General features: G+C 29.4%; 2 protein-coding genes across 2 annotated transcripts; both read left to right on the forward strand.

Annotated features, from left to right (window-relative positions):
• Window positions 1-3,869: 3,869 nt before the first annotated feature.
• Window positions 3,870-5,305, forward strand: LOC109862733. The gene is made up of 5 exons (XM_020442868.1): window positions 3,870-4,013; window positions 4,117-4,236; window positions 4,380-4,494; window positions 4,950-5,217; window positions 5,296-5,305. Exons 1-5 carry the CDS (start codon window positions 3,870-3,872, stop codon window positions 5,303-5,305), a joined length of 657 nt encoding a protein of 218 aa, XP_020298457.1.
• Window positions 5,306-5,837: 532 nt separating this feature from the next.
• Window positions 5,838-7,399, forward strand: LOC109862734 (odorant receptor 43a-like). The gene is made up of 5 exons (XM_020442869.1): window positions 5,838-5,844; window positions 5,908-5,998; window positions 6,783-6,928; window positions 7,108-7,240; window positions 7,314-7,399. Exons 1-5 carry the CDS (start codon window positions 5,840-5,842, stop codon window positions 7,359-7,361), a joined length of 423 nt encoding a protein of 140 aa, XP_020298458.1. The 5' UTR covers window positions 5,838-5,839; the 3' UTR covers window positions 7,362-7,399.
• Window positions 7,400-9,863: the final 2,464 nt, after the last annotated feature.

Consider the following 9,863-nt stretch of genomic DNA (forward strand, 5'->3'; position numbering starts at 1 on the left):
GTGAACATTATTCTATGTATGAGAAAGAAACACCTGGTCAATGTCTTTCGTCGTTTTATCGATTGCTTAAGAGAAGAGTGCGTCTCAAAGTGTGAAATTGCAAGTGTTCCGATCTTATGGGGTTATTGCTATACTATTACGATACTTCCTACGGGATTTAGGCTGAATTAGAAAAAGAGTTAGGAGTAAAATACAAAATGACAAAATTACTTAAAAGGTAAAACGTATGAAAACTATTTTCTCATATAGTGAAAAATACTGTAAAGTAAGAANAAAAATGACTTTATCGTTTTTTCTTTCACTTCTGCCATACGTATTGCAAGTCAAGGAATGATCAATGTCAAGGATAGGTATTTCAGTTTGAATCGGATTCTCTTGCACACTGTCAGTTTGTGGCCTTATCAAGACTCGAAACTTGACCGTCTTCAGTCACGCATCATTTACATTATCCTGATAACTGGTATTATNTTCCAGGTATATTTTATACTATTATTTTTGTGTTTTGATATTATATATTGTCACTCGTATATTATCATAAACAGGATTTGAAATTGTATTATTTCTCAAAGAAGAATTATTTGTAGCTTACGTCACTTCTTACTATGAATTGTACTACTGATCTTTATATCAAGATTTTATCTGTCGCTTCCCCTTCTATTGGCGTGTTGATTAAATACACTTCGTTTCATGTTAACAGCAAACATGTAAGTATTCGTTGTATCCACTAGTATACAGATATGCACGAACGCATAAGTTATAAAGTTATCAAACATTAGCAAGTTTTTCTTACTTTGTGAAATAAGTGCAACTTTGTTTCTACATATATAACAGCTAAAATATTTTATGGAAGAACTTCAATGCATTTGTGAAAATCTGGGAAACAATGAATTAACCATTATGGACAAGTACGGAGATATCGGAAGACGTCAGACGGCTCGACTTACAAGTAAAATACTCCTACATTACTAAACGGAATAGTGACAACAGCACGATCTGCTATTGTATTCTGCATCGGTTTGAAGTCTAAAATTACTCAATATGTTAGACACAAAAATATATATGTCGCATGTCGATAGTTGTAAAGATTTCAATGGCTCATCCACAAAAAAATGTCGCATTTTTTGTATAAACAGAATTTCTAGCGTAAAACAAATTGCATATTCAAAGTAAGAAAAACAAAATTTGACCTAATATGCTTGATGTCATAAAAAGAACATATGTGCAACAATTTCTTAAGAAATACACATAGAACTCTTGAGATATAAATGATTCACATCAGTAACATATAAACGGATATTTTTCGCAATATAAATTTAATTTCAATTAGGGAGATATTTGGGATCTCTCATGTACGAGATGCAAGTATAGCATCCTATATGAATTTTAGAATTGTTATTACAATTCGAATTTCACGTGTTAAAAAAAATTTACACGTGAACACGTATATATGTATATATATACACGTATAATTTCTGCACAACACCTAGCGAACGGCTCTCATGACCGAATATATATTTATTAATATAAACGGATATTATTGTGTTCATTATATGCTGCCACTTTTAAATACTCGTTTCTATTATTTTGATATTAGATATTAATTATCTGTTACGACTTTTAGTATTTGTTGTTAGTACTGCAGTTATTGTTTTCGTTAGTCCAGTAATGTCACCTACTTTTTACGTGACTTCATCAGTAAACATGTCTTACGAAGATAAATATAAGGAACTTATTCTTACTGAATATTTTACCTACCAAGAAAAATATTCTTATTTCGTATTAATGCATACATTCGGAGCTTTGGGAATAGGAACTTTTTCTTTGATTGCAACAGCTGGAACGCTTATTGCATCTTTTTACCTTGCTTGTGGAATGTTTAGAATTGCCAGGTAAGACATTTGCTTTAAACTGTAAACATTTAATAAAATATTATTTGTAATTTCTACGATAAAAATATATTATATTATAAATAAGTGTGTGTGTGTTTTGTAACTAGACATCACATGTCTCTAAAAAACGACATAAAAATGTTTTGTTATTGTTTAGACATTTTGAAGATGTTTTTTGTTTTTTCTGTAGTGTGTGCATCCAAGTGTATATTTGTAAAATTTATTATGTATACGTAAGATTATTTTTATTTACTGTCATAATTACTTATTATCACATGATATTGTACACGTCACAATTTCTTTACAGTTTCCGCATCGAAAAAACAGTAAACAATAACAAATATTGTAATATTAATTTAATTTCCAAAACCACAATTTATACAAATATAGTATTAGCCGTTGATATTCATCGAAAAGCTATGATGTTAGTATTGAAGCAAATGTAATACATGTAGTATATTTTTAATAGTATTTCTTGTTTATACAGGTACTCTACGTATTTAATATCTTCTTTCGAGAAGACTTACTTTCTCTTAATCATATTTGGTGTACTTACGTTGAGCTTCAATATCTTTCGTGTGAGTATCATTTCTTATTTATGTATATTTACAAGAAAAAAAAATTTGCAGTAATAATATTTCTTTTAATAAAGACATATTTGAACTGGATTGTAGATCAAATATAAAAACTAAGATATTCAAATTATGCCATCAATGTTGTAATTAATTTGTTAGATTGTTCAGATTGCATCCTCCACGTGCAACATCGACGAACTCGTGTTACATTTTGTAATAACAACAGTCGCTTTTGTATATATGTTCTGGGCTAATTTTATAGGTCAACAAATTACAGATCACTATAATGACGTATTTATAACTGCGTAAGAAAAATGTTTATTATATCCACAATTTTTCGATAGCGCCAAAAAAAATTCACTATATATAGAACTTCTTATACCTCATATGTAACGTACGTCTATATCGTTTTATAAAAAAACTTAAAATGCATTTAGAATTATTTCATTGTGTGTTTACATCACTGCACCTTAATTCTCAATATAAATAACATATGTAGATATAAAATTCCCTGGTATATATTTCCTCTACATCTTCAAAAGCTAATAGTCCTACTATTACAAAGAGGTAACAAAACATTTGGTCTGAATGTCGGTGGATTGTTTATAGCATCTCTACAATGTTTTGCTACGGTATGAAAAATATTCACTGTGTAGTATTACACTAAAGGTAAATTAAATAAAAGTAGAAAAAATAAACAATTGTTTGTTTCAGTTGTTAAACGCATCGGTATCTTATTTTACAGTTTTATACTCCGTGTGATAGTACACGTCGACATAATAAAGAAGAGTTAGTTCATAATAAAGAAGTATAGTAAAACCATGAGTTTAGTACTTAACTAATTTTTCTTAACAAGATTACGTTTTAAGTACATTGAAGTACAAAAAAATTATTTTTTTCTGTATCTATATGTGTATATATCTTGCAATAAAAAATCAAGTAGTTTGCACAAATTTGAAAAAGTAGAACGCATCTCATAAACACTTACAGTGAACTGAAGTATGTGCAGACACATCGTGAAAAAAGACTGAAGTGCGCCTGCGTTACACTTGTACATCACTTGTTGCATGAACATTATTCTATGACTGAGAAAGAACATCTGTTAAATGTCTTTCGTTGTTTTATCGATTACTTGACAGAAAAATGCGTCCCATCCGAAGTGTTAAATTGCAACTGCTTCTATCTCATGGGGTTATTGCTATTATAGGACTTTCTGTGGCCATTTAGGCTGAATTAGAAAAAGTTTAAAGGGTAAAATGCAAAATAACAAAATTACTTCGAAGATAGAAAATGTGAAAAATATTTAATCAAATAGTAAATAATACTACTGTACAATGAGAAAAAAATTGAAGTTACATTTCCATTGTTTTCATGCCTATCACATGTGTTGGAAGCTAGCAAAGGGATGATCAATGTTAAAGATCGGTATTTCAGTTTGAATCGACTTCTCTTGCAAGCAGTCGGTTTATGGCCTTATCAGAATTCGAAACTCGGCCGACTTCAGTTGCATTGTATTTATACTATCTTGGTAACTGGTATTATATTTCAGGTATGTTCTACTAATATTTTTATATACGTGTATTTAATTGTATTGGGGGTTATCAATAACTAACAAAACATTTCATTACTTTTCAAACAAAATTTAATTATAGCTTACACCAATTTTGACTATGGAACGTACTACCGATCTTTACATCAAAATGTTTTCTGTTGCTTCCGCTTCTATTTGCATGACGATAAAATACAATTCGTTTTACGTTAATACCAAAAATGTAAGTTCTCAATATTTGTTGCATTCACTTTTATAAAGAGTTACGCGAAAGCACATTTTATAAATTTACATGTCAAATATTGTCAAATGTTTTTTTTGTGAGACATATGTAACGGTATATTTTGTTTTTATACACTGAAACAGCTAAAGTATTTAATGGAAAAACTTCAATATGTTTGTCACAATCTGGAAAACAATGAATTGACCATCATGGACAAATACGGAGACATTGGTAGACGTCAAACGGCTAGACTTACAAGTAAAGTAGTTCTACATTAATAAATGGAATAGTGAAAACATTGCGATCAGCTATTATTTTTTTAATTGGTTTGAAGTCAAAAATATCGTAATATTTTATATACAAGAATACAACTTGTACGATAATTGCAAAAAAATTTACTTTCAATAACAATTGTTTGACATAGCAAAGTTGTTTGTTTTTTTTTAAAAGAGACTTTTGCGCAGTAGAAAACGGCATGTCGGGGATAAAAAAAAAACAAAACTAAACATGCTTGATATCATAAAAAGTATTGTTTGATAATTTTTTGAAAAGTATGATAGAATTTTTGATAGAATTCATACGAAGATAGTTCAATTAAAAATAACACACAAACGAATATTATTGTGTTCATATGCAGTCATTCTTTCATTTCACGCATCTTTTTTTGTATGTTATTTTGATTTTAGATCTCAATTGTTTTATATGATATTTAGTGTTTTTTGTTAGTGCTGCAGTTATTGTGTTGGTCAGTCCAGTAGTGTCAACTACTTTTCACATGAATTCATCGGTAAACATGTCTTACGAAGATAAATATAAGGAACTTGTTCTTACTGAATATTTTATCGATNAAGACAAATATTTCTATGTCATATTAGTGCATAAAGCCGTAGCTTTGGGACTAGGATCATTTTCGTTGCTTGCAACAGCTGGGACGCTTATTGCATCTTTTTATCTTGCTTGTGGAATGTTTAGAATTGCCAGGTAAGACATTTTATTAAATTTTTACATTTTATGGAAAATGTCTAAAGAATAACAAGACAATTTTATGTCGCTTTTTAGAGACATGTGATGTTTAGTTAAAAAACACACACACAAACACTTTATTATAATATAATTTATATTTATCATAGAAATTACAAATAACATTTTATTAAATTTTTACATTTTATAGAAATTTTTAGGGAATTTTTACATTTTATGGAAAAAGTTAATAAAATGTTATTTGTAATTTCTACGATAAATATAAATTATATTATAATTAAGTGTGTGTGTGTGTTTTTTAACTAAACATCACATGTCTTTAAAAAGCAACATAAAATTGTCTTGTTATTTTTTAGAGATTTGAAAATGTTTTTTGTTTTTTCTGTAGTGTGTGTATCTAAGTGAATATGTATTATGTAACATTTATTATGTATATTTAAGAGTATTTTTATTTACTGCCATAATTACTTATTATCACATGATACTGTACACGTCACAATTTCTTTACAGTTATCGCATCGAGAAAACAGTAAACAATAAGAAATATCAGGATATTAATCTAATTTCCGAAACCACAATTTATACAAGTATAATATTAGCCGTTGATATTCATCGAAAAGCTATGATGTTAGTATTAAAGCAAATGTAATACATGTAGTATATTTTTAATATTATTTCTTGTTTATAAAGGTACTCTACGTATTTAATATCTTCTTTCGAGAAGACTTACTTCATCTTAATTATATTTGGTGTACTTACGTTGAGCTTCAATATCTTTCGTGTGAGTATCATTTCTTATTTATGTATATTTACAAGAAATTTGCAATAATAATATTTTTTTTAATAAAGACATATGTTTGTACTGCATTGTAGATCAAATATAAAAACTAAGGTAAATATACAGAATAGGGGAGTCCCCTCCGATTGGCTTCTCGGTCTCATATAATGTAAATATGACTTTCTTAAGTACGTTTCTAAAAGTTTTAGCCGTCGCTCATTGTTTATAAAAAAAGTTATGATCAAAAAAAGTTTCATAAATAAATTTTTTTTCCCGACAACATGTACATTTTTTGAGTGTTGAAAGCATGTAGGCAGAAAGGGGCTGCGCCCCCCCGCAGGTAGAAGAGCTTCGCATCTCCCTCCTGCTATCTCTCGACAAAAAAATAGAAAACGACTTCTTATTAAGTGTCGGTAAAAATCACGTACTTACTATCGACATGAAGCGACTTGTAATCGGAATTCGTTTTCTATTTTGTTTCAAATAGGGAGCAGAAAAAGGTGCAAAACACCTCAACTTGCGGGGGTATGAGCGCAGCCCCCTCTGCCTACGTGCTTTCAACACCCAAAAAATGTAAATGTTGTCGAAAAAAAAAGTTATTTATGAAACTTTTTTTTAATCATAACTTTTTTATAAACAAAGCAACGGTTAAAACATTTAGAAACTCAGGAAAGTCATATTTACATTATATGAGAACGAGAAGCTAATTGGAAAGGGCTCCCCTATTCTATATAGTTACCAAACTAAGATGTTCAAAGTATGCTCACTGTTGTAATTAATTTGTTAGATTGTTCAGATTGCATCCACCACGTGCAACATCGAAGAACTCCTGTTACATTTTGTAATAACAGCAATCGCTTTTATATATATGTTCTGGGCTAATTTTATAGGTCAAGAAGTTACAGATCACTATAATGACGTATTTCTGGCTGCGTAAGAAAAATTTTTATTATATATCCACAACTTCTCGGTACTGTACTGAAAAACACTTCACAATATTTAGATATATATGACGTATGTCGATATAATTTTATAAAAAACACTAAATACATTTAGAATTATTTCATTGTTTATATCATTGCACTTTAATTCTCAATTTTAATAACATGTAGATATAAAATTCCGTGGTATATTTTTCCTCTGCATCTTCAAAAGCTAATAGTTCTACTATTACAAAGAAGTAACAAGACATTTGGTCTGAATGTCGGTGGATTGTTTATAGCATCTCTACAATGTTTTGCCACGGTATGAAAAATATTCACTGTGTAGTATTACACTGAAGGTAAATTAAATAAAAATAAAAAAATGTATGTTTCAGTTGTTAAACGCATCGGTATCTTATTTTACAGTTTTATACTCCGTGTGATAGTACACGTCGACGTAATAAATAATAGTTAAGTTTGTTGCATTTATAAAAAAAATTTATTTACTAAAAAAAAAGCTGTACATTTATAAAGAAGTATAATAAAACCATGAATTTAGTACTTAACTAATTCTTCTTAACAACATTACGTTTTAAGTACATTACAGTACAAAAAACTATTTTTTTCTGTATCTATATGTGTATATATCTTACAATAATAAATCAAGTAGTTTGCACAAATTTGAAAAAGTAGAACGCATCTCATAAACACTTACAGTGAACTGAAGTATGTGCAGACACATCGTGAAAAAAGACTGAAGTGCGCCTGCGTTACACTTGTACATCACTTGTTGCATGAACATTATTCTATGACTGAGAAAGAACATCTGTTAAATGTCTTTCGTTGTTTTATCGATTACTTGATAGAAAAATGCGTCCCATCCGAAGTGTTAAATTGCAACTGCTACGATCTCATGGGGTTATTGCTATTATAGGACTTTCTGCGGCCATTTAGGTTGAATTAGAAAAAGTTTAAAGGGTAAAATGCAAAATAACAAAATTACTTCAAAGATAGAAAATGTGAAAAATATGTAATCAAATAATAAATAATACTATTGTAAAATGAGAAGAAAAATGAAGTTACATTTTCTTTTTTTTCTGCCTATTACATGTGTTGGAAGCTAGCAAAGGGATGATCAATGTAAAAGATCGGTATTTCAGTTTGAATCGACTTCTCTTGCAAGCAGTCGGTTTATGGCCTTATCAGAATTCGAAACTCGGCCGACTTCAGTTGCACTGCAGTTATACCATCTTGATAACTCTCATTATATTTCAGGTATGTTTTACTACTTCTTTTATGTATGTATATCGGATTTTATCGAAGGTTATCAATGACTAACAAACCATTTTATTATATTTCAAAGAAAAATTAATTACAGCTTACACCACTTTTAACTATGAAACGTACTCCCGATCTTTATATCAAAATTTTTTCTATCGCTTCTGCTTCTATTTGCGTGACGATAAAATACAATTCGTTTTACGTTAACACCGAAAATGTAAGTTCCTAATAATTGTTGCATTCAATTTGTCAAAGTGTTACACAAAAGCACATTTTATAACTTTACATGGTAAATATTTTCAAATTTGTTCTTTGTGAGGCAAGTGCAACGGTAAATTATGTTTTTGTACACTCAAACAGCTAAAGTATTTAACGGAAGAACTTCAATATGTTTGTCAAAATCTGGAAAACAATGAATTGACCATCATGGACAAGTACGGAGATATTGGTAGACGTCAAACGGCTATACTTACAAGTAAAATACTCCTATAGTACTAAATAGAATAGTGACAACAGCGCGATCTACTATTGTGTTCTGAATTGGTTTGAAGTCAAAAATATCGTAATATTTTATACACAAAAATATACCGTTTGTATGATAATTGCAAAACCTTTACTTACAATAACAATAGTTTGATTTAGCAAAATTGTTTTTTTTTGTAAATATCAGATTTTTACGCAGTAGGAAACGGCATGTCGAGAATAAGAAAAACAAAACTAAACATGTTTGATATAAAAATCATAAAAATCATTGTTCGATAGTTTTTTGAACAATATGATAAAATTTTTGACATACAAAAGTATTTCAAATCAAAAATAACACACAAACAAATAGTAGTACTGTGTTCATATGCAGTCATTCTTTAATACACGCTATTTTTCTAGTATGCTAATTTGATATTAGATCTTAATTGTTTTATACGACGTTTAGTGTTTTGTGTTACTGCTGCGATTATTGTTTTGGTCAGTCCAGTATTGTCAACTACTTTTCACATGAATTCGTCGGTAAACATGTCTTACGAAGATAAATATAAGAAATTAATTCCTACTGAATATTTTATCAATCACGAAAAATATTCCTATGTCATATTAGTGCATACATTCGTAGCTTTGGGAATAGGATCTTTTTCGTTGATTGTAACAATTGCAATGCTTATTGTGTTTCTATACCATGCTTGTGGAATGTTCAAAATTGCTAGGTAAGAAAATAAGAAAACTAGAAATGTTAAGAAAAATTAAATTAGTACATGCCTTTAAAAAATAACTAAAAGTCGAAAAGTACATAAATTACGTACATTTCTAGTTATTTGGATTTAGTTGTATATTCTTATTTTCGTAAAAAATTAACACTTTATACATTATGATTTGGTTACAGTTTCCGCATTGAGCACATGAATACATATCAAGATATCAGTCCAATTTCCGAAAATAGGATTTACAGAAGTATAATATCTGCCGTCGATATTCATCGAAAAGCTATGATGTTGGTATTACCACAAACGCACTTCACACGTGTAATATATACAGGGTGTCTGACAACGAACTATAAAGCCGCCGTGTGTAGGTAGATCGGGTCATTCTGAACAGAAAAGTTATTTACCATTTTGCAAAATTGGCAATATTTATTGAGATATGAATTATTAAATGTAAGCCAATAAGGGCGC

Source organism: Pseudomyrmex gracilis, unplaced genomic scaffold, assembly GCF_002006095.1.
Source record: "Pseudomyrmex gracilis isolate BER0280 unplaced genomic scaffold, ASM200609v1 scaffold_2298, whole genome shotgun sequence".
In the NCBI taxonomy this organism is placed as follows: Eukaryota; Metazoa; Arthropoda; class Insecta; order Hymenoptera; family Formicidae; genus Pseudomyrmex; species Pseudomyrmex gracilis.